The sequence below is a fragment of the Desmodus rotundus genome, chromosome 1, assembly GCF_022682495.2.
Source record: "Desmodus rotundus isolate HL8 chromosome 1, HLdesRot8A.1, whole genome shotgun sequence".
Taxonomy (NCBI): Eukaryota; Metazoa; Chordata; class Mammalia; order Chiroptera; family Phyllostomidae; genus Desmodus; species Desmodus rotundus.
In genome coordinates, this window is record NC_071387.1 from 29769664 (window position 1) to 29793771 (window position 24108).

Sequence of the window (24108 nt, forward strand, 5' to 3'; positions counted from 1 at the left end):
GGAAGTCCACCTGGAGAAGGGTGGGAACCACACCCCCCCGAGGACTGTCGGGGCAGCTGGAGCGCATGTGGCGGGGGGCCCAGAAGAGGGATTTGTGGACAGGCAGATGCAGCTCAGCGAGGAGAAGAGTTTGCTAGTAGTCAGAGCTGGTCAAGAATTAGAGTGATCTCAGGCTGATTCAGTGGGTAGTGAGCATCTCGTCACTGGGGGTTGCACCAGGGGCTGGATGACCACCTGGCCAGGGAGGATGGATGTGGAGGGGATTTCTAAGCTGCTGGGAAGGCCCTCAGGACCAAAGGCACCTATGCACATCACTGTCCACCCTCAGACCTGGCAGCTTAAAGAATCAGGTCAGCGATCACAGCTGAGGAAAACTCAGTAAGTTAAACAGCTACTGGGCTGAGGAGGTTGGGCTGGAGGCGGTCAAAGCTGGAGAGCAGGCGATCATTGGAGCGGCGGCGGCAGGTACACACCACTGGCCATGCTGAGAAACACCAGGCGTCCTCAGCCTCTCACTGCTCCATGCAGCCCTCACTCTCCTTCCCTCACTGCCGTGCTAACCCAGCAACTGGGTGCCCATGAGTGACGCTTCCAGACCGCCATGTTCCTGTCTCAAGGTGAACTGTGCTCTCCTGGGACGGGAGAGCTACTGAAAGCCTGTAGCACCAGAGGTGGGACTTCCTTGTCACCCCCCTTTCCTGCCGACCCAGGCAGCCTGCCCACCCCCTGGGCTTCCTCAGCGCAGGGGTCACCACACAGGCAGCCTCTGAGTTCCTCAGGGGATCGCATTCCTCCTGGCAGCCCAGCGTCTGAGGCCTGGCCAGAGGGGTCTTCCCAAGAGGACGGACGGAATGCACCAGAGAGGAGGGGGTGGCGCACCCCATGGCAGACCTCACTGTTCCTCCGTGAGGGCTGGACAGCAGGACCGCCCTTGAGGGCCAGATGGCACCTGCAGCTGCTCTCGCAGTGACAAGCCGGTAGTACAGGGAGAAAGCAGGGCCCAGGCTGCCCCACTCCCTGGCCTTGTGGGCGTGGCAGTCATGTCCCCTTTCTGGGCCTCAGGGTCCTCATCTGTGCATGGGGTGCAGGCGCATGGAGATGTTCCTACAGACAGAAGGCAGCTGGAGCCCAACCAGTGTGGTGCAAATGTTATTTATGTTACTCCCACCCACCCCTGCTTTCCCAGGTCAGCCCTGCAGTTTCTGTGATGGCCATTTTTAAGAGCCACAGAATGGACCCAGTGTCCACCATTCTAGACAGGAGTCCTGTCCTGCCACTTATTGCTTAGGCTGTGTCCTTGGGCGAGTTCCCTCCCTCTGGGGCTCCGCATCTACGTCTGCCCAGCGTGAGACAGACTTGCAAGTTTGCCAAGGACACTTTCACTTCTTTCATTATGTGTCCCTGACTCCCCAGATTTCCCCTATGTGTGGGCTCAGCCACCCTGTGTCCTTGGGGTGCTCTGGCTGGACCCCACACCTCCCAGCCAGCGGAGGAGGTGGCAGACGTTGAAGGCACAGCTCAATGTCCCATGCCAGGGCCTGGGAAGGGACACCCTGCTGTCAGGCCCAGTTTGGACGGCTGGCCTCTGCCCATAGACACATGTTTGTCTCAAGCCATTAGATCCCAAAGGCTAGGGGGGTGGTCTTGCCTGGTCAGCTTTCCCTTGAGGAAGCTCAGAACTGGGGAGGGGGGCTAGGCCATTCCATGGCTGGGCAGGGCAGCTGGCTAAGGGAGCATGGGCTTGCTTCCCAAAGTAGCCCCAATTCCCGATGACCAGTCTGGCGGTCAGCCAGCGAGTGACACCTGGCATTAATTACCTGGACCGCCAGTGGAACTGGGACTGAACATGCCGTCTGCTCGGAGCATGTGCCAGCCTTGCCAGGCACCTCATGAGGCGTGAGGTCTCTGAGATTCCTGAGTCCTGCCAGGCCGGCGCAGGGTGGGGAGTGGCCTTCCCCCTGCACGGTGTTGTCAGGAATGTGGTGCGAACTGACACTGGAACCCCAGCTGTGTTTTCTTGTAAACCTTGGGCCCCCCCTGTGAGAGTGCTCTAGGGTGGAGAAAGGACTTGGGGGATTCTGGTCTCAGGACAGGCCCCTCCACCCTCTCCGTCCCCCCTCAGCAGATAGTTACAAGACCCTCCCGTACCAGGCACTGGTCAGGGCAGCAGAGTGAGGGCCGAGGGGAGGGCAGCCCGGCGCAGGCTGCAGAGCTCCCAGTATGGCCCGCTCATCCCAGGCCGTGCTGCACACAGGTCTGCCTTGCACAGGGGTAGCAGTCCCTGCCGCAGCGGGTCAGGAAACAGGGACGAGTTGCCCTTGAACCTTAAAGAGATGGTAGGTGTTCCCCCAGGGAGGGACAGCTGGTGGGACCCCAGGTAGAGGGGACAGCCCAGGCAAAGCCTATCGTAGGGACCTTGCCAAGGCTAGAGTGGACGCAACAGACTCCTGCCCAGTGTCTCCCCACCCGCTTCTAAGCATTCCTTATACCAGGTCAGCAGGTCTTCAGACGTCAAACCTGGGAGTGACCTGCGAGGCCCACCTAGTCCATCCCTTTGCTTCTGGGCGGGGAGACTGAGACCCATCAGGGATTCGCGATTGACTGAAGTGTCCCCAACTGGCAGTTGACCACACTCACAATTAGAGATGGCGACTGCTGCCCACTGCGGGGACTGGACAGGTCCCTGCACCCATGAGAATCTGAGATGGCGCCTGCACTCCCAACCCATCACCTCTCAGTGACCCCTCCATGGCACTCCCCCCACCCCCCCACCTATGAAGCAGTCTTACCAGGACCCTGCCTGCTTGCATTGGAACACTGCATTCATCCACTCCCCTCTGCCGAGCTCCCCCTCTCTCCCATATGCGGCCTGGCTCCACAGAGCGGCAGGCCCTTAGGCTCCCTCATGGCCAACTACCAGTGGACATGGTGGCCCTGGCATTGACCACTGACCCCCTGCGTACACTCACTCCAGCCTCTGGAAGCAAAGGATCGAGACTTTAAAAACTGGCACAAAAGCGTCATACTCTAATACAGTTTCCTGTCTGGAAAGGCAGGCGTTGGGGGAAAGAGATGAAAAGTCTTGAAAAATCTCATTAAAAGAGTTCTTCGGGCCTTTTGGACTATGAATGACTCTTTGCAAGTTCTAGTTCCATGAGTTTTTGCAAAGGAATCTGGACAAGATGAGGGAAACAGGACTTCAAAGCTGGAGAGCTTGCAGCTGAGGCGCCGGGAGCAGGGTGAGTGCCAGGGCCTCCCTCCCTCTAGGCCGGGTGGCCTCAGCCTGCCTTGGGTCTGTGCCTGGGAGACATAGCGGCACTTCTTAGGCCTCTGTGGGATGCCACTTCTTTGACAAGGGCCTGGCCTCAGCTCTCTTCAGGCAGTGGGAGAGATGGCCCTAAGGAGTCCTCAGCAAAAGGGCCGTCAGCTTTCCAGCCCCCAAAGACACAGTGCACAGCATCCTTGCAAATGTGGCTCAAGAGACGCTGTTGGGGTCTGGCCTGTTTCCTTCAGGGTGCGTCCCAGGCCTGACTGTTCAGGAACCTTCCTCAGCCCCTGTAAGTAAGCTCTGCCCCATTCGGTGTCAGTCATTTATGGGGCTCCAGCCCTCCAGGAGTCCATGGCCAGACCTGTAACTCATACACAGACAGCCCCTGACTTGGGAGGGTTTGACCTGATGGGTTTTTTTGATTTTACGATCATATGACAGCGACACACATTCAGTAGAAACCGTACTGCAAATTTTGAGTTCTGACCTTTTCTCAGGCTCCCAATGTGCAGTAGGATCCTACCCCTCCCCATGCTGGACAGCGGCAGAGAGCGGCAGCTCCTCGTCGGGCACTCGATCCCGGGAGCCAGCACTGGCGTTCTGCAGTGTAGTATGAGATGCAGTCTCCACTTGACCTGCTTTCAACGCACGACGGGTTTATCAGGACGCAGCTTCACCACAGGTCGAGGAGCAGTGTGTTTAGGGCTGTCCCAGGCAGTGAGTGCTCAGGTGGTGGTTGGGGGGGAGGACTGGAAGAGGGCCTCTGTGGTGGGTGAGCAGGGCTTAGGCCTAGGGGCCCGTCAGGGAGGGCAGCCCAGGCAGGGGAGGGCTCAGAGGCTGGGAAGTAGTGCAGAGCTGGTCCTGGAACCAATGACATTGTGGGAGGAGCCAAGGAAAGGTGCTGCCTGGTCTCCAGGCTGAGGAGTTGGGGCTGTGACCTGTAGGACGGGGCATCCTGGAGGTTTTGACCAGGGTGCAGTCATGTCCTTGGAGCTGTATTCTAGAATCTTCAGTGACACAGGGTGCACCATGAGTACTGTTGAGGAAGGGACAACAATTCTGCTCCCCCATGTGCCCCCAAATATGCCACAAGGCTGGGAAGTGGGCAACATTCCTGGGGGAGATCCCAGGCGGCCCTTTTCAGAATGTAGAGGGAAGACATGGGCTCTGCAGTCAGATACCTGGGTTCGAACCCTGGCTCCGTCTTTTACCTGCTGTGTGATGTCATGCAAGTGACTCCCTCCCTGGTCATCACCTGGAAACTGTAGTTCACCCTCATAGAGCTACTTCTGAATCTGCGGGTTTCACGTCCTTGTTTCAACCAACCACAGATAGAGAATATTTGGGGGGAAATGTTACCTCATTGCCAACTTATACTGTATAGTCAGGCCCAGGATGGTGTCTGTACTGAACGTGTAGACTTTCTTTTCTTGCCATTACTTCCTAAACAGTACAGTGTAACAGCATTTGTATTGTGTTAGGTACTATAAGTAACCTGGGGATGATTTAGAGTATGTGGGAGGATGGGGGTGAGTTATATGCAAATTCTACACCATTGTATACAAGGGACTGGGGCATGCTCGGATTTTGGTATCCAAGGGCAGTCCCGGAAGCAATCCCCCCCAGATTCCCAGGGATAGACAACCGACTGTACTGCAGCGTGGCAGGTATGCCCCACCCGTGGCCCACAGCAGGTGCTCAGTATATGCTGGTCTCTGCTTCTCCCGACTTTCCCAGAGCCTTTAGAAATTGCTGTGGAGGCAGGATAGTGGACAGCACTGGGCAAGGTAAAGAGCCCTAGGGTACGCTGAGGCTGTTTCTGCCCCCAGATGACATGGCGAGTGTCCCCTCCCTGCGTCCACAGAATGACAGTCTAGGGCTTGGTCAGTAAGTTTGCTTCCGGGTTAAGGGCTCCACAGTTAGGGCAAGGTGCCAAGGATGGTGAGAAGGCCCCATCTCCTTCTCCAAGTAGCGGCGGGGGTGGCGGGACAATTGATGTGACTTGATGATGACTCCCGGCACGTTCTCACTTGGAGCTGCGGGTTTGTGCTGACAGCCAGGCAGTGCCCTGGCTGCATAGGCCTGCCTTCCTGGAAGCCTCGTCTCGGGTGGGCCGGGGGAGGAGGGGCCTGGGAGAAGGGCGACCAGTGATGCTTCTCCTGGGGCTCCGTGGAGGGTGGTGGGTGGAGCTGAGGGGCGGTGTGCTGGGGGCGCATTTCTCTTAGAGCTGTTTTTCTTTCTCTCCCCTCCTTGATTTATATAGCAAAGGAGAGAGTTTTCAAACAGTAGGCATGTCTGGGTCAGGACAGGCAGGCGAGTGATTAATCTTAGTTTGTTGCTGCTGACAGCCAGGAGCAAGAAATAATAAAGGTTTACGGAGTGGGGAGGGGGCGGGAGGTGAGGAAAGGCTGCTCGCCCTGCGTGCATCAGCAGGGAGCAGACTTCACTTCCCTCTACCGGCTAAACACCCCTTGCTGGGTCAACATCTGAGGCTCCAAACGCTTCGCTTCATGGTGGCCGCCCGCTCCTGTAGCTGAGCCCCCAGGGTGGCTGCTTGGATGAAGCAGGACTTTCCAGCAGCTGTGGGGTTCCCTGCACGGGACAACCTCCAGCCCCACCCCTGAGACCAAGGCTTCAAGGAAGACAGGTGTGTGCAGCCAGGGCACCGCCTGGCTCTGGGGAGAGGGGCCCTGGGTTCCTCTCTGAGCTGCCAGGCGGGTGTGAGGGCTGGAGGGGTGAATGCCAAAGAAATGCAGAGAGGATGGCTCGGCAGACAGGCATAGAGGGAGGTGGCAGGAGACTCAAGGGTGAGAGTTGTCAGCCCTGCACAGTGCGGGGATGAGAGGCTTCGACATGGCACTAAGAGAATGAGGAGGGTTCTGAGGCAGCGCAGCAGGGTGGGGAGCAAGGGTTGGAGCTGCTCGCACTGAGGAAACAGCAGCCCAGGAGGAGAGAGAGCATCTTACTTTCCAACCTACAGTTTCCAATACATCTACCACCAGCATCGTCCTGTTCCCCACCCCTGGGAGAGACATCCCTGGGCTGCAGAAGACAGGCTCTGAGTCAGTCTGGCTTGGGCTCCTGAATGCTAGTTCGACTGCTTACTAGCAGGGTGATCTTGGGCAAAGGGACTTAACATCTCCGAGCCTCAGTTTCTCATCTGTGGGTTTTACAGATGTACCCATGAAGAGACAGTATACACGAAGTGCTTAGCATGTGCCTGGCATGCAGTAAGCGCTCAGTCGGTGAGTGGTAGCTCACCGTCTTTGTTAGAGACTTTGGAGAGCCAGGGTTGAGGAAAGAGCTCTGTGTGGTCCAGAGCCTTGCGGATTATCTAGGTCTGACCTGGAAGTCTCTCTACGCCCATAGCCGCTCCCCTTTATGGTGGTGGGAGCCGAGAGTTTATGCCGGCTATGACTCGAGGAAATCCTGCGTCACTGTAGAGACTTGGAGTCACGCAGAGCTAGAGTCAAATCCAGGCTGCCCTCTTCCTGGCTGTGTGACCTTGGGCAAGTCACTTAACCTCTCTGATCTCCCAGTTCCTCATGAGTCACTGGAGAGGAAGACCACCTCAATAGGCAACACATTCTGTCCTCTCTGTCCTCTCTGTCCTGCCGCCCTTCTAGCTCCCCGTCTGGGTCTGTAGGCAGGAGTGAAACGCTCATTCTCACCAGAACTCGATCTGGTCTCCTTCGTTCACAGGGAAGTGTGTGTGTGGGGGGTTGGTGGGGTTTTTGTTCTGTTTGTTTGTTTGTCTGTAAAGCCAGAGGAGAAGCCCTGGTACACTAAATACACTGAGTGGAAATATTGAGATTTAGGGAACAGAAAGAGAGGCCTTTTAGATCACCCAGCCCAGTGCCCTCTACAGGTGGGCAAACAGGCCCTGTTTTCTGGCAGCATTTGAGTCAGCCTGGGACGGGGTGAGCAGGCTGGGGTGGGGGCCCCCGTCTTTGTAGTCATTATGTGGAGGATTTCCCATCCTTTCAGGGCTGATGGAGGAAAAGTGAACTTTCCATTCAATTAGTACGTGACGTGTTTTCTCCTTCTGAACGGTTTGAAGGAAATGCTGAAATTAGGAGCTGCTGCTGCCGTAGGCAAATCAGGGGCCCCTCAAACGCTCTTTGCAGGGGGACTCAACAAGGTCCTGCCTTGTAGGATGAAAGGACGCGCCACTGAGAGCCACCGTGAGGGATCATAGATGGCGTTTCCCTATCCAGAATTACTAAGAAAATAACCCCTGCTGGTGGCAAAACATGTTCAAGGACGCTGCACTTGCCATTAATATGGTTCCTCTTCTGGACTCTGCACGTGGGCTTCGGGGGTTCTGGAGTGGCGGGGCAGGGGAGGGTGGGAAGAGACTGGGGTTCAGATCCTGGCTCCGCCGCTGACTGGCTGGCTGTGGGGCCCCAGACCGGGTCGCAGGCTCCTTCCCTTCTCGGGGGTGGCCATGACACAGGGGGGATGCCCCACTGCAGCCGCACTCCTCAGAGCTGTGGGGGCCTGGGCCCCATTGCTGAAACGCTTTAGTGAGGTGACTCATGTCAGGGCCCTGGCATGGCTGCTGGTGGTTGTAAATAGCAACCGTTCCCACCGTAGTTGGATGTGGTGAGAAGGGTGGGCATTGTACCTTTATTTTTATAGTTACACAATCCGAGGCTCACGCTGTTGCAGCGACTGAGTGAAGAGCTGGGATTTTAATGCAGCCCAGTGCCTCCCTCTGTCCTCTGGAGCCCCTCCGAGCAGAAACACCCCCACCCTTCCTGTCCACTGAGTCTGAGAAGCCCAGTCAGGGCCCAGCAGATACCTGGACAGTGCAGCCCTAGGACTGAAGCCAGAAGTCTGAGCGGGGCCTGGGCCTCAAGCCCGTTGCCGGACATTCCTCTGGCGCCTTTCCCGGGGCAGTGGTGATGTGTAGAAGGCCAGAGAACCCACGGCCCCTTCCCTCAGCTTGTTGGAGCCTGAGGACACTGGGGCTTTCTCGGTCTGGCCCTGAAGCGATGGTGTTGGGATGAGTGACCCGCCTGTGGGAGTCGCTTTCCCCCTTGGGTTCCGGTTGCTGGGAGTATCTCGGGGTCTGGTGGCAGAGAGAGAGGCTGAAGCAGCAGCTCAGGAGAGACTGCGGTGGCTTCAGTAGCTAGCCGGACAGAGCTTTTCAGGAGCCGGTGGACTCCTGAAAACCCAGGACTGTAATGGGTGTGTCTGGGAGAGGGGCCAGGAGTGAAGGCCTGGCTGCTGCGAGGGACCAGGGCAGTGGGAGCAAAAAGGAGAGCATGTTATGATAGATCTGGCCAGGTGAGGAAGCACGTGTCGAGGACCTTGACCAGATTTCTGAACAGCTGGAGGAGTGGCAGCATTGCCAGCCACGATGTGGTCCTGGGATGGTCAGTTCTGAAAAGACCCGGAAAAACACACTCTCCCTAACTCACTGCCCTCTTTCTACCCCTGCCCCAAACCCAGAGGCAAGAAGTGCCCGAACTCCGGCTGCCAGCCCACTCTCCAGGGCATCCACCGGCCCAGCAGGGCCAAGTGTGCCTGCTGGCAGGCTGGGGTCTCCCTTTCCAACCTGCGGGGTTTCCCCCACCCCCCAGCCAGGCCTTCAGTGTTGACTTTTGCTCCCCCAAGAGCTCCCTGGTCCCCTCCAGTGGCTGAGCCACCCCAATTACGTCTCCAGCTGGTTTTTAATTATCTCAAATCAGCCCGCAGAAATCTGCCTGCGTGGCTGGCCAGCCGGGGAGGCGTTCCAACTGCCCAGCGTTCCAGCTGCCTGTCCGTCGCCAGGAAACCTCGTGCCCTGGGACGGCCTCTTTTCTGAGGCACTGGGTGGTCTCTCCAAATGGGAAAAACATTTCTTTCCAATCACATCTCTAACATCTTGTTAATGTGACTTATTTAATAATATTTTTACAGAAGCCATCTGGGAATGGCTTGGTTGGGGACTTGGGGAGGGCATAAGCGGGGCTGCAGGGAACGGCGTGGCGACAGGACCAGAACCCGAGTCCCACAACCCGAGTCCCACTGCTTCCACCTTCTGTGAGGGTCACCAGCGAGGAGCTTCCTGTCTCTGAGCCTCTGGGCCCCAAGGCTCCGGACACAGCGGGAGTGAAAGCTCTCTGTAAACTCTGACAAGCTCTAGGAATGCAGGTGGGGTTATTTGCTGAGCCTTGCCTGAGCTCAAGAAAGAATCTGTGGTCTTATCTCGCTTAGAGCTAGGTAAATAGCTCAAAGGCCCGCAGAGGAAATAGGATCAGCCCTCACCTCGAGGCATTTGGTGGGGCTCCAAGCAACAGCTTCATCCAGGAAAACCCCAGGATGCAGGGTCGCTGTTCCCCTTGGGGCCATTCAGCCAGGAGAAGGTCTGGATCATCAGGGTCAGACCCTGGCTTCCAGAGGGAGAAACAGGAAGTGGGGGGCTGCTAGCAGAGCCCAGATGTCTGGACTCTTCCCGGGTTATTGCCGTTTGGAGCCCCATAGCAGCATACTTCCTTGTCCCTTTTTATCCATAAACATTGTAGATATTTGAGGCCAATTTAGAAAATTGGGTATCTGTTTTTATAGCTCTTGTGTTTGTTCCCACAGTTCAAGTGCTGAAGCTATAAAAACGTTTTGCTGCATGTGTGTGTGTGTGTCACACACAAGCACACTCTTCAGCTTGGCCGGGGCAGAGAGCGCTCTGCTCCCACTGCTGCTGCTTCGCCTGCCACCCTCCTTCCAGCCGCCGGTGCGTTCTGCCACTTTCAGAGCTTGCTTTCTTTTTTGATTACTCTGCCCAAGAGGAATATCAGAAACAATTGGATTTGGCAAAGCTGGCTTATTAGAAAGGCTTTAATTAGAACCTTTTTTTCTTTTCTTCTTGCTATTTTGCTTTTGAAAACCCACATGCTGCTCACAGCTCCAGGCAGCTTGGGGACCCGCCTGCCACATTCTTAGCCCAGACTTTCCGGGAAGGGCTGACAAACCAGTCAGCAGTGTGGCCGACACTGCTGTGTTCCTGTCGCGCACTGGGCCTTCAGCTGAGTGGGGAGATGAAGGCACATCAGAGTCTGGGAAGGGGAAATGCAGGTAGGTGAGTGCTGTGATGGAGCAGGGAGTGTCAGGGAATAAGTGAGAAAAGCAGCAAGTAAGTCCTACCAGAGGCATCTTGGAAGCCTTCCTGGAGGAGGTAGCATTTGAGCAGGGCCTTGGAGGATAATAATTTGGGGGGAAGTAATAACAAGGTAGGGTGGTTAGGTTTGGGAATAGAGGAAAGGTCTCTCCAGTGTCCCCTCTTCCTATGGTCCCAGCTTGTTTTTCATTTCCCCCGCCATATAAGCCCCTTCTTGGCCCAGGTGACCCACATACTGTGGACAGAAGTCCCAATCAGCTCTTTCCAGCTCCTCACAGCACCCCCACTTTGTCATCAGGGAAAAGGGCTTAGAGAAGCAGGGGGCTTACCTGTGGTCATGCCAACCCTCTGCAGTCCTAGTCCTTCTTCCTTTCCACGGTTTCCTCCCACCCCTCCACTAGCCAAAGAGCAGGCTGTGTGCCCGTGATTTCCGCCTGACACTAAAGGCGTGTACCCTGCCCAGGCTGAGCACAGCCTCCAGAGAGAAACACATCTCCGCGGTGCCAGGCGGGCTCTCCGCAGCCCCGGTACCTGGCGTTGGACGTCGACAAGGGCAGACTTCTGCAGCATGCGTCCTGAGACAGGTAGAGTTACGCCAGTAATAATGATGAAAAACTCCAAACAGTGTCTGAGTTCTGACACAAACAGTGGTGAGACCACCAAGGTGACATTTGAGCTCCGAATTTCAGGCTAGAAAAATACTGTTCCTGTCCTGAATTGTTCTAATCTTAACCGAAGGAAAATCTTCCATGGAGAATCGAGGGTTGACTAATTGGACTTTTGTGGGAGTTGTGTGTTTAAAAAGCACTCAGTTCCGACAGTAATGTTTTGGAACTCAATTACTTGCAGGCATGCTGGGGAAAAAAACCCAAACAAACCTATAATTAATGGGTCAAACCCTAGCCAAATAATAAAAATGAAAGCTTTGTTGTGTATGAAAGCAGAAATCAATTTCATTAGGGGGCAAAAAGCCAGAGATTTAATTTTGAGAAAATTCTCCACCCCGTCGACAGAGGCTGTCAAGAGGCTGCCGGAATGGATGCCCAGCACCGGAGCCTGGGTTACTGAGCGCTGACTGTAGCCTTTCACAATTGCGTGTCCGGGCCTCCTGAGTGTGGCCAAAGCCAGTGGGCTTTGGTTCTTGATGTTCTTGGCCTGGTGCCCCTTTGGTTTTGGTCAGGAGGTGAGCGTGGTCTTTACCCAATGACACCTGCATGTCAGTAAGACCCTGTCCTTTGGGACTCGGGAGATGGTGGAAGAGAAAGGTGGGCTCTGGAGGTCAGCAGACACCAGAACGATGTTGAGCACAGATTTGGGGTATCCACATTGATGGTGGAGTCACGTCCAGACAGGTGCTGATGGCCAAGCAGGGGAGACCCAGCAGGATGCTGTCCGTGTATGAGAAGGAGTGCACAGCAAGGTGACCAGGATGGGAAGGGACAGGAGATCCTGCCCTGTGAGGACAGCTGGAGAGAGAAGCACCCTCAGGTTTTCCCGTCTCTAAGGGGCCTTCCCAGGCGGAAGGCCCATCTGTGGCCTGCAGGAACCTGAGCTCAGAGCTGGGCTACCGTCACCCTTCAGCGGAGAACATGGATGGACTTGCGTTGGTGGAGAGTAAGCTCCCCAACGTTGAGATTAAGCAACAAATGCTGGATGCTACGTGTCGTGAATATTACAAAAGAGTTTCTATCATCAGAATTAAAATGGCTGTTCTCAAATTTGATTGTCCTTCAGAATCTCTTGAAAAGCCTATTAAAAGCAGCTTCTGGTTCCAAAAAGGCCTGGGAGCCACAGGCCTGACAAGTCCCCAGGGACACTGCTTGAGCATCGGGGCACATTTGAAGAGACTCTTTTTGAGCAACCTGCACTTCCCTTGCAGCCCTGGGACCCTGGGGTGCCTGTAATGAAGGCGAGTCCTTTCGTTTAATGTCTGAACAGTCAGTAATTCCTTCCCTATCCTGTGGGGTGAGCATCTCCTATGTGCCAAGCTTCAAAGGTTTGAGGTTTGTGGGAGGGACATCGGTGGTCAACTCCTGTCGCTTCGTTGTGTAGATGAGGACACTGAGGCCCAAGAGGGCAGGCTAGGTCCCCGATGTCCAGCTCGGAGCTCTTTTCACTTGCTTTCAGTGGACTTTAGGGAACACGGTAAACTGCTCCCTGTTTCACAGATGAAGAAACCAAGGCTCGTTTCCCCAAGGACTGTGGGGAGTTGTTTTCACTGCAAGCCACTGTTATTCATGTGGTTTGCAAAAGACCCTCAGCCAGGGTGTCTGGGTGGCTTCCAGTCAGCTCTACGCCTTTGACATTCCAGGAAGAGCAGTGTCCTCGGATAGATGCAGGGCCTGAGCAGGTGGTGCTGTTGTAGCTTGCAGTTTTTAAAGGCCCCTCTGGGTCTCCCTTCTTTACTTTCTTCCTCTCTTTCTCCCTCCCTCTCTGTCTCCCTCCCTTCCTTCCCTCCCTCCTTTCCTTCCCTCCCTTTCTTTCCTTCTTTTCCTTCCTTCCCTTTCTGTCTTTGTTTTGTTTGTTTTTAAGTTGGATGGGGTGCTTTGTGGGTGGGTCCCCTTCATCTCCGGGCTGCTGACTGCCCCAGGGCAGCTAGCAGGGAGAACCCCGAGGGACAGAGCCGGCAGGGGTGATGGTAAGGGCACAGGCTGTGCTTTAAGGATAAGGATGGTAACTGGGGGGATCACTGCTTCCCTCCCCTTCCCTGCACACCCGCTCCCATCAGTACCCACTGCGCATACCAGCAATCCCTGAGATTCCCCTTCAGCTGATGGCATGGGGCGGGGGGGGGGGGGGGGGGGCGGCGTTTCTGGCCCCTGGTTCACTAGGGAATGGGAGCAGACCTCCACCCCTCTGGGCCTCAGTGTCATCTGTAAAATGAGGACAGGGAACCACATGGTCTCAGAAGCCTCTGCTTAGCGTCTTGTCTCCCTCAGAAATGGTGACTACAGAGCAGTACGCACAGCAGGCCCTTAATAAATGCCATAGACTGTCTATGCCTAGTATGTTTTAAGCAAAAAACCTCTTTCCTCATCATTTCTTCTCTGTTTTCATGTGGATCCCTGTGTAACGACCTTGAGTGTGGTGCAGCACATCTTGATGTTGGGGGAGACTGACCACGGTGGGGCCAGCACACTGCCCGCTGTCGCCCGGAGACAGAGCTGGGGCCAGGCCCCAAGGCCCCTGCTCCAGCCAGGCAGGCCACCCAGCTGGGGAGGCAGTCCTGCAGCCAGGAGGCCACCGTGGCTGTGACAGACCAGACAGACAGACGGGGAGATATACTCGGTGCTCAGCCTGGGCAGCCAAGCCATCAGGACAGACCAGATGGGCAGCTACTTGTATGAAGGCTCCGCAGAGCCATGGAGACGGGGCGGCAGGGGGGCAGTCAGAACCACAAGCCTCAGCACTGTCCACCCCAGACCTCAGGACCGCTCTTATGGGCAGGTGGTGAAGCTCCATGGCACAGATAAGGAAACCGAGGCACAGTTTACAGTGACAAGGTAGAGATTCAGACCCAGACCTGGGTCAGCCCAGGTCCACGGGTGGTGGCTCTTGCCCTGGTGACTTTTGGAGCTCTCTGCCTTCCTCAGCCAGGAGTGCTCCCCTTGTCTCACTACCAGGCTTGCTGGGGTTGGCCCCAGGTTTCCAGTGCCCCTTTGCCTAAAAAAGCCACCGTGGCCCTCAAAGCCCTCTCCTTGGCAGCTGGTACTCACCTCCACAGATGCCTTTGCCCAACAGGTGTGGCATGGTCCCCCCTTCTAATGGGTGGGGGGATGGGGCTGGTCCGTGGGAACAGCCTAGAGCGCTTTGCATCCAAGCTATTGGGTACATTCTGTGTTGTGTAGTAAGCCCTTAAATCAGTAGCTGGATGACCAAGCCTTTATCAGGTGTTAACTTGTGGGCTCTAGTCATCCCCGTTTCACCGATGAAGTGAGGCCCTGGCAACTAGTGAGGGGTGTAGCTTTAATCTCGGCACTACTGAAGTTGGGGCTGGGCTTTTCTTTGTTGCTCTGGGGGCTGTCCTATTCATAGTAGGGTGTTCAGCAGCATCCCTGCCTTCCACCTAAATGCCAGCAGCACCCATGTTTCCAGACATTGCCCAGTATCCCAAGGAGAGGGTAAACTTGCCCTGGTCAGGAACCACTGTTCCCAGGAGAGTAGGGGCCGGGAGGAAATGCATTCTGTCCCTCCCATTTGACACAGGCCTTAGGAAGTCTGCTGTTGTCATTGTGCCATCCCCGAACCTGGGACCCACTGGGCCCAGTTCTGTCCCACCACCTCCCTGTGTGAGAGTTGGCCACCCTACCCTCCTTGGGCTTCCTGGCTGGTGCGTGGGCGGCCCCCACCCTCTTGGGATCTCTCTCATTGGCTTGAGACCTTCAACGCTCGACGGGACCCCCTTCACCTTTCCCAGAAGGGGACCAGTCCAGCCACCACCACCAACCCCACCTGTTCCTAACACAAAAGGGCCTTTGTGTTCCTAGAAAAGTCCTCAGAGGTAAAAGGGGTGGGGGGGGGACCACTCCAGAGCCTCTTCCCCCTTCCTAAAGCTCTGATAACATTTCACACCTCCCCCCCCACCCCAGCCTCACCCCTCCCCTTGTGCAGTTGGATAACATCCAAGCATCATCACCCTTCTGCTTACATACCTCCAGTAATGGGAGGCTCACTCCCTGCACTGTCAGCCTTGATCATTAAAATCCTCCTGCCTGACACTTTGTTAGTCTTCTCCTGAGAAAATTGCCTTAAATGGTTTATTTTGACCTGCCTGCTGCTTTGTGTGGCACAAAGCGAGCCTTATGCCTCCTCTTGTTTGGCGGAGAGGCATCTGCTAGCTCTCCTCCTGCCGGAGACAGCTTCTGTCGTGATTTACTGAAGGCCCTCACCCTGAGCCGCCAACTTGGAACTTGAGAAATGCCCGGGTGTCTCAGGAAGACTAATTACTGCTGATGCATTTATTGAAAGTATAATTATTTGGTTGTAAATCAAGTGGTTTGTCTCAGCAGCATTAACATTGAGACTTTTGTTTGCAGCTTTTGTGTCTTTGGCTTGTTGCTGTGACAAGGCTGTTTCAGAGGCAGGGGGCAGTGTGCAGGTATTCGCCGTGTGACCTCGGAAGCCCCTTCCCCCAGCTCCCCTGACTCCTGGAACCTCTCGGCTGGAAGGCGCCTCCATGCCCCCACTCCATACAGTGCACAGTTGGGGAGAAGTCCTCGCACAGCCGGAACTCCTCCCGTACTGGTCCTCTCACTGTGACCTGGGCAAGTGGCTTCTCCCTGTGGCCCTCGATCTTCGCATCTGTGCAGTGGGCATCTTGCCAGGTGATGCCAGCCCTGCCTGCTTCTCTCTGAAGCCACAGGCTGGCCCAGTGTGGACCAAGGGGGCGTTGGCTATCATTGTACACCTTTCTGTTTCAGGCCGCCAGGCCTGTGCTGCAACCTCACAGCATGTGCACATGCTAGCCAGCACACAGTAGGGCCTCAGGAGATAGCAACTGGGTGTCAGTCCCCTGAAGGCCCCTGTCACTTGAGATCTGGGTATTTCTCTCCCGTGGCAGGACCAGGGATCTTCTTGGCAGGCAGGAGTTTCTGGTGTGGCTGCACCTTGCTTTCAGGTGTGGCAAGGTGAGTGTCTCTATAGACCCAGCAAAACATCCCATCTCCCTGCAGGTCAAAGAGAAGGTGGGTGGGCAGTAGACTGTCTGAATCCCAGAGCTGTCTGCTTGCGGGAGCAGCATTGCCAACTGTGGGGTGGGGCTATGGCAGGAACTCCTTGTTTTGCGGGCTCCTATGTAGCCACAGAGGTAACAGGTGCCTGGCCATGGTCGCCCTCCAGACCGTCTCCCCCCTCAGAAGCTCCCTTGCCTGTGGTCACAGCAGATCAGTGTTAGAGCCAGGCCTAGAACATACCCCTCTCCCCACTGATTCAGTTTGCTTCCATATCTGCCACAGCTAGAGTGCACACCTGTGGGGCCAGCACGGCCCACTGGGCTGGCCTCATGTCCTCTCCGTGCTGAGCATGGTGGGGCGGGGGGGGGTTGTTCCCAGAGCTCTGAGAGCAAGCACTAGTTGCTGTTGTTGTTTGTGGAAGGTGGGAGACCTGGGACAGCTCTCTCCCCTGAGAGTCATCCTGCAGCCAATTGTTGAGCGAATTTCAAACGTACAGCCTGGCCCTGGCTGGTCTCCGATTCGATTCCCAGTCAGAGCACCTGCCTGGGTTGTGGGCCAGGTTCCCAGTAGGGGGTGCGCAAGCAGCAACTGATCAATGTTTCCCTCCCTTTTCCCTTCTATCCCTAAAAGAAACAAATGTACAGTCTCTGCTGTCATGGATCTAACCCCAGGAATCTGAACAATGTAAGATTCATATGTGAGACCAGTTTAGTTAAAATGACTGCACAAGAGAAGGTCCATTTAGACTCCAAAAAATGCATCCATTTAGAGGTCCGCCGGGCCTCAGAGTGGGCGGGGCCTGGACCAGGGCCCACAGGAAAACCGTAGCTTTTGGAAGGAACTGGTCTCACATTTGTGTTTTGTTTACTTAGGCCTGGGCAGTGGTCCCAGAAATTTCTCTTAGGATCCCGAGGAAAGAGACGGGTTTGACCCCTTCTCCCCTGTGACCTCCTTCAGGCAAGTCCTCTCTGGTTTCAGAGTCACCTGCCTTTGTGCCCCCTGCAGGTGAGACCCTCTGGGCACGCCCATGGCCCCGTCCCTCACCAGGCTTGCTCTTCAGAACCTTGCTGGTTCGTCCTGGGACCAGTGCTACCAGACCAAGCAGCCTCTGTGCCTGGCCTTGGAGGACGCAGCTTCTACCCTGGCTGGGCTGCACTAGGGGACAAGCTGGAGCAGCCACCCGCCTGCCCTTGGGAGCTCACAGTCCAGACGGGAGGATGCATGGGGACTCGTTTCCCTGGCTCAGGGTAGACCCTCCCTAGATAGCTTCTGGGTGGATGCATGGACGGACGGACAGAGTGCCGGGCAGGTGCTGCGGGCCCAGAGAGGGGTTGGATTTGGCCTGCTGAAGAAACATCACAATGAACAGACGGGGTTCTTGACCTCAGGAGCTCACAGAGCCCCAGGGAAGCCAAGTCTCAAGGCAGAAAGAATCCAAAGGGCCACCTGGGCACCTGGAGCCACCTAGGTGGGTGGCTGAGCAAGGGAGATGAGGCTGCAGTGGCGCTCAGGGCCCTGAGTGCTTACCATGAGCTAAGGAGAGCGCACAGGCTTGAGGGTCGGGCAGGCACAGTGAAATCCTGGCCCCTCCGTGTCCCCTGGAGGGCACACAACCTCCCCAAGCCTCAGTTTCCCCATCTGTGAACAGTGATAGTTAACCAACTCAGCGATGTAGCTGTGGACTTCAGTGAGGTGACAAGTGGCGACAGCTCCGCGTGGCGCCTGGCACACAGCGGGGACTCAAGCAGTGCAGGTGTTGTTCTTCCTGCAGGGACCGTGGGGAGCCGAGGGACAGTGTTCGGGGGCATCTCGGTCAAGAGAGTGTCTCCATCAGGAGAGCAGCACCCCTCCCACCTTTCAGCAGAGGTGAGCCGGGGAGATCACCTCTGTGTGGACCCTATGACAGGGTCCTATGCGCTAGTCCCAGAGGGCACATAAATATTATATGCAAGTATGTTTAAGTCATTTCATCATGAAAAGAAGCGATTTAACATAACTATTACCCAGGATTCTTCATGAAATATGCATCAAGCAATTAGGTCTAAAAGCGAGAGGTGAGGCCTCGCACCCTGCTCGGCCGGCAGCTGCGGGCTGAGTGATGTTTTATTAAAGCCCGTGATTATGAGGCGAGGCGGGGCCTGCTATTAGGCCCTGCGCGCCCGCACGTTTGATAGTCCTGGTGATGAGGAGGTGCTTCTTGTGCTGGTGATGAGCTACCCGAACGCCACGACAGCCCCCGCGCCCCCAGCCTCTGTAAGCCTTGCAAGACTCATTAGACAGGTCACCCACCAGAGACATCCCTAATTGTGACTTTGCTCTTGAAAGATGTCCTATCAAAGGAGACAGGACTGTCTCGGGAGGTTGGCAGGTGGCGGCAGCCCATCTGACTCGTGGGGAGGTGGGGGGGGCCTGGGACTCGGGGCCCCTGGGTGCTGACTGGGGCCCAAGCCCACCTTGCTGTGTGTGTTGGGTCAGAGTGTTGCTGTCTCTGAACTCAGTTTCCACCAAAGCACCCCAAGGCGGCAAGAACAGATGGCCCCCAGGCTCTCTAGCCCCAGAGGCACTCAGCAGCCGGAGCACCCTATGCATGCTGGTTCCCTGGTGCGCCCTCTGTCCTTCCTAGAGATTTTTTGTCCCCTCTTTTTATGCTTGGTGTCTACTGTGTAGAATTGGGAGTCATTAAAGCCGTCCTTGGCAGCTGTTTTTAAGTATTCAACTGCTGCTAGGTGGCATCTCGTGGCGACCTTGTGACTGCTCAGGATGTGTTATTACAGCACGTCTCTTGGGTGTGTTTTGACGAGGCTTCCCCTGACCTTTGCCTGAGTCGGGGTTTGACAGATTGTCTCCCACAGAAAGCCTGCTCACCTCCCAGAGCCCACCGGCCCCATGGGAGGGGTCACCACCCTGCCTCCGTGGCTGGGGCTCCGCTGGTCAGGACACACCATCCCCAGTCCCTGGGGTGGCCTCGCACTGCCAGCCTGTGCTGCCTCTGACCCGCCGTCAGCCCGGCAGGCTCGCGGCCGAGTGGTCCCTTGGTCCAGATCTAATGCCTCTGGCTCACCACCCTGCCTGGCGCCGTGTGGAGCACTGGGGGCTAAGTAGGGCCCTCTCCTGCAGCAAGGTGGTGCTGAGGTCCGGAGCGTGGGCTCTGCGGAAGCCCTGCCAGGGAGGGAAACAGCGACCCCACTGCTGCTGATCGCTGTGTGGCCTTGGGTCAGCCACCCCCACCCCCCCAAGCCTCCTACTCTGCGCACAAGGCCTGGCTCACAGCAGTGCTCGAGCCCAGGGGAAGGACCATTCTTGCGGGGGGTTGGCGGGGGGTGTTCCATTGTGAGGTCCAGCCCTTTGGCCTTTCTACCTCTGCTGGGCAATGGTCAGGCCATGGGGCTAGACTGGGGCTCCCAGGGCCTCAGTTCTCTCCCTGGGTCTCTGAACATCATGACTAGCCTGCCACCTTGGTACCACCGGCGCTGTTATAAACCAGCTTACAAGTGTCAGAGAGCAAACAGCAGGCCAGAGGAGTCAGGAGGGACGTCGGGAGGTGCTCACAGCTGTGCCGCCTCACAAGCCCATCTGTTGAGGTGGGGCCGTCGCCATGGCATCTCTGATTCCTGGTGGCCGTTTGGAGCCTCTGGCCCCGGGGGGACAGGAGCTTCTGCTTCTACCTCTGGCTCTGTCGGCTGTTGCCACGCTCCCAGCTCACTACCCTTGCTGGCCCTTTTAATAACCACCTGGGTGAAAATGTCCTGTTAACCCACAGGAGTTACTTTCCTTAATGTCCTTAAAAATTAAATCAGTGCTTCCTGCAACTTCACACACCTGGGGTGCGCGCAGAGCCTGGGCATTCAGACTCTGCTCACGGTCAGCCGCTGTGATCCTGTCTTACACACCCTACACTTTGCACCCCCAGTTGTAGCTCTGTGAGCATGTGGTCTGGCACCCCTTAACAGGACTCCACTCAACTCACAAAGGGGATTGATGTGCCCAAGGCCCCACCCCGCCCTGCCTCAGCCAGCACTCATCTGCAGCTCCAGCCCCGAGTGGCCTCCGAGAACGCCAAGTTTCTTTTAACTCTCGCCCGTTTTCTTAGCTTCGTTCAAGCGAGGACAGTCCTTCCGGGCCAGCAGAGAGCAGCGGCCTCTCCGGTGTGGCGGGCAGCCGAGCCTTCGCTCAGATGGCTCTGTGGTTTTCACTTCTTGCACACACCATTTCCCTTCTAGCAGCTTGAGCAAGTGCACCTCCTCTCCTCAGACGCATCGAGGCAATTCTCGAATGAAATGACCCTTCACTGAGGAGCAGAACTTGCCATAGGCTCTGTAATTAGAACATTGTCAGCCTTAAAAAATCTTGATTTAAATTTCAGTTCTTTATAGGAATTATTCTCTCTTGAAACATAATTGCTCTCCAAACGATTTCCTTTAAGCCGAGGGTGACATCTCTAAGTACGTTGTTATGAGCCGATGGATTACTCGGTGCCTGCACTTCATTACGCGTTTGCTCTGCCCATTTGAAAATGGTCCCAGAGTCCAAACTGATGTGTTCATAGAAGGGGTGCTGGTAGGCGAGGAGAGCTCAGGCCTGACTGGGACAGGTGTGTGTAGGCCCCCATGAGAGCCGGAGCTTAGAAAGGAACCTGTGTCCACGCGGAGCCCTCCGCCTCACCTGGGGAGGGGCCTGGCCACAAGTGACCGGTGTCCGGGGAAGATAACTTGGAGAAGGGCCGGAGTCAGAGCTCCAGCTTTGCTCACTAAGTTAGACTCTCAGTATATTGGACTGTGCTTTGGAGACCACACCATTCACAGGGGAGGCGGTGAAATCATAAGGGCCAGGCTCGGAACTGTGCAGGCAGGAAAAGAGCAACCTGGGCAAAGGCAGGTTGATGGAGGGCTGAGTGATCTGATGCAGCCAGGGCCCTGGGTGGGGCGTGTGAGAGGTCCCCTAGGGGCAGGCGGCTGCCAGGGTCACAGGGCACAGAGCCGTGCTCTCATCTCCTTTTCAGCAGACTCCGGGCATGGTGGACACAGACCCCGCTCTGTGGAGCTCTTGGGAATTGGGAAGATGTATACTGGGCACACATCCTCCCCATATGCCATGGGCTAAAACTAACCACATGGGTACAGTGACTCCAAGGGAGGCTGGGAAATGTAGTTCCAGCTGGACAGCCCCTTCCCAGTTACAGTTCCGTGCTACACTGAAGGGTAAGCATCAGTTTTTGGAAAATGGCTCACCTGCCATCCCTGCCACACTCTGTGTCCCCATCTGTAAACTGGGGGCAATGACCCCTGCCCTGCCCACCTGTCAGGGCATCGGGACTCACACCTCGCACCTTCCAGGTGTCAACATAAGAAACATCCAAGCCTGTGAGAATTTTTATGAGTTTATTTGAGCCAAACTGATGACAAATGCCAGGAAGCAAAGTCTCAACAGATCGAGAGAATGGCAGTTATGTGCCTTATTTTATACATTACAGCCAGAGGAGGAAGCATAAAGGGGTTACATGAAACCCAGTGGTGATAGATTAGGGAGGCGGAAGAAAGCAAAGCCGGGAAATCTCTGGGACTGGATGAGAAATAGAGTGGGTAGACACGTTCTTCTTTTACATTTGTAGGTGTAGGAGAGTTAACAGTCAACAATTAACACAATAACGATGAGGGAATTTGTGGTCTCTGCTCTGGTGCCAGGGCTGCACCTTGCATGGCCCGGGAAAGGGAAATGACTTTGATATTCCAAAGGTGTGCTATCTTCCATGCAAAAAGACCAATGACAGGCTCCCACCCCAGGACATGACTGCCTGCCATGAACTGCTTCTAGTTGGACAGTTTTGATTTCAGACCATCCTAGGTGGTTAGGACTTTGGTCTCTGAGTTTGTAAGGCCGCCACACCGGCCTCCCCTGAACTTGTCAGGTTTCGTGTGTGGCCCCCTTTTCATCCACACAGGCAAGGCTTAAATACTTGACTGCATGAGGAGCAGGAAGAGGGGCCATGGTCTTGGGGTCAGCAGACTCCCTTGCAGCAGCGCTTGCTGTTGGTTCCGGGTCCAACGCTGGCACTGGGGGAGCTCCTGGTGCAGCTGCATTTTGGCCAGGCCTGGGCTTTGGTCCCAGCTTGGAGAGGTGCGACTCTCAGCCATTCTGTCCCAGGCAGGAGGACTCCTTGCACCTTAGTGGGAATTTGGCCGAGGGATAGTTCTCCACGGTAATGGGTATGAATGCATGATGTGTCCGTGTTCAGAGCTAATCTGAGGGGCTGAGAAACGGCTCTCCTGCTCCTCAGCCCTCCCGCACCTGCCCCCTCCTCCTGACCGTGTGGTTGCCTTGGCCTTTGCCATTCTGCAGATCCTAATAACCTCTGTGTTTTATTCCCAGGAGCAACCAGGGCTTTATGCACATGAAACTGGCCAAAACCAAAGAGAAGTACATTCTGGGTCAGAACAGCCCCCCGTTCGACAGTGTCCCGGAAGTCATCCACTACTACACCACCAGGAAGCTGCCTATCAAAGGGGCTGAGCACCTGTCCCTCCTCTACCCTGTGGCTGTGCGGACCCTGTGAGTGGACCAGCCTCGCCCTGCTCTGCGACTGGGCCGAGTTGGAGGAGCCGGAGCCCCACCGACCTGCCCGGCCGCGGTTGCCAGCCATGTCCAGTTCGTGTCCTGTGTATGGTACCAGCACACCACTGCATGTCTCTAGAATGCTGTTGCCACTGCAGGGGGCTGGAGACGGCCTGGATAAAGACAGAGGGACGGCCCTCAAGCTGCCCCAGCCCCCACCCCCACCCCCTCCTTGAGTTTCTGTGAATTAAAATATTTGCAAATCCAAAGAGATGCCTTCCAGGATGAACAAAGGAGAGCAGCTCCGAGGGGCGGGGCGGGAACTCCCTGGGTTGCAGCTCTTTGTTCTCCAGCCATCGAGAATTCACACCTGTGTGTGGGGCGCAGTTTTCCCACCGGGGCCCCGCTGGTGCTGGGAACCAAATGCTGGTGCTGGGAGAGCCCAGAAGGCCCCCGGTGGCCTGCTTCCCCTCTGGTGTGTGTGTGTTTGTGTGTGAGTGTGAGCACATACGTGAGAGAACATTGTCACACACAGATGTGAGTAAGCCCACTAATCCACACTTAGTCACTCATTGTAATCATTAGATCTTCAAGGAATCATTGTGCGGTCAAAAAGAGGATTGAATTATTTATGAATAGGGTGTGTAAATAAAATAGTCATTTAATATATATTCCTAGCCCTTTTTTTTTAACATCTATACACCAGAGAGGGTCTCTGAGGGGGCTGTGCTTACCTGCGGGTGTGTCTCCTGGACCTGTGTGGAGGGAGGGAGGGAGGGAGGGAGGGAGGGAGGGAGGCGGAACCCCAGCTCAGCGGAGGCAATAGTTGGAGCAGGGGTTCTTTGTCCCCCAAGAGTCAGCCTGCAGGAGAGGCAACAGTAGCCTCAAATGTCAGCCAACAGCTGGGCCCTCCCTTCTGCCTACAGCAGCCTAGTGGTGGCAAGTCTGTGTTAAACCCTTAGGTGCACAGCACCCAGCAGCTTACAAAGGACTCTTCCCCATTATTTGGTCCCAGCCACCCTGTGAGGCATTGAACATGTGGGTAAAGCGGGGCTCAGAGAGGGAGGGGTAGTAACTTACTTGCCCAAGGTCACCCAGCTCATTAGCAGGGGATGCTCTTGAGCCCAGACTGGCAGACTCCTTGGCCAGCACTTTGGCCCTACATGACCTTGCTGTCACCCTGCTCCTGGGGAAAGGCACATCCTAACCTCTCATGGGACACGGAGCCCCACTGGTTGTCCACACAGATGAAACAACCTCACGCAGGTTCACTTCTGTCTTGTCGCTGGCCTTGACTGGAGCAGGGATTCTTGCCACACACACAGGGCGGACCCTTACAAGGCTGTGAGGTGGTGGTTATTCCACTCCCCTTCCTTTCCTACCTACCCACCAACACACTAGAGTTGACTGTGAATGACAGAAACAGAAGAACCCCACCCAGCGGCCTGAGAGGTGTGGCTTCCATCACTGAAGAAGGTACGAGGGACCAGCTACCACACGAGTTTCCAGTTTCAGCA

The 24108-nt window shown here is 55.9% G+C and overlaps 1 protein-coding gene across 1 annotated transcript in view; it reads left to right on the forward strand.

Moving 5' to 3' along the window:
• Positions 1–23370, forward strand: part of SHB (SH2 domain containing adaptor protein B) — a 124512-nt gene extending 101142 nt beyond the window's left edge. The window contains exon 6 of the mRNA XM_053922505.2: positions 22409–23370. Within this exon, the coding sequence (XP_053778480.1) occupies positions 22409–22592 (184 nt within the window). The 3' untranslated portion in view covers positions 22593–23370. The remainder of the gene's footprint in view (positions 1–22408) is intronic.
• The last annotated feature ends 738 nt before the right edge of the window (positions 23371–24108 follow it).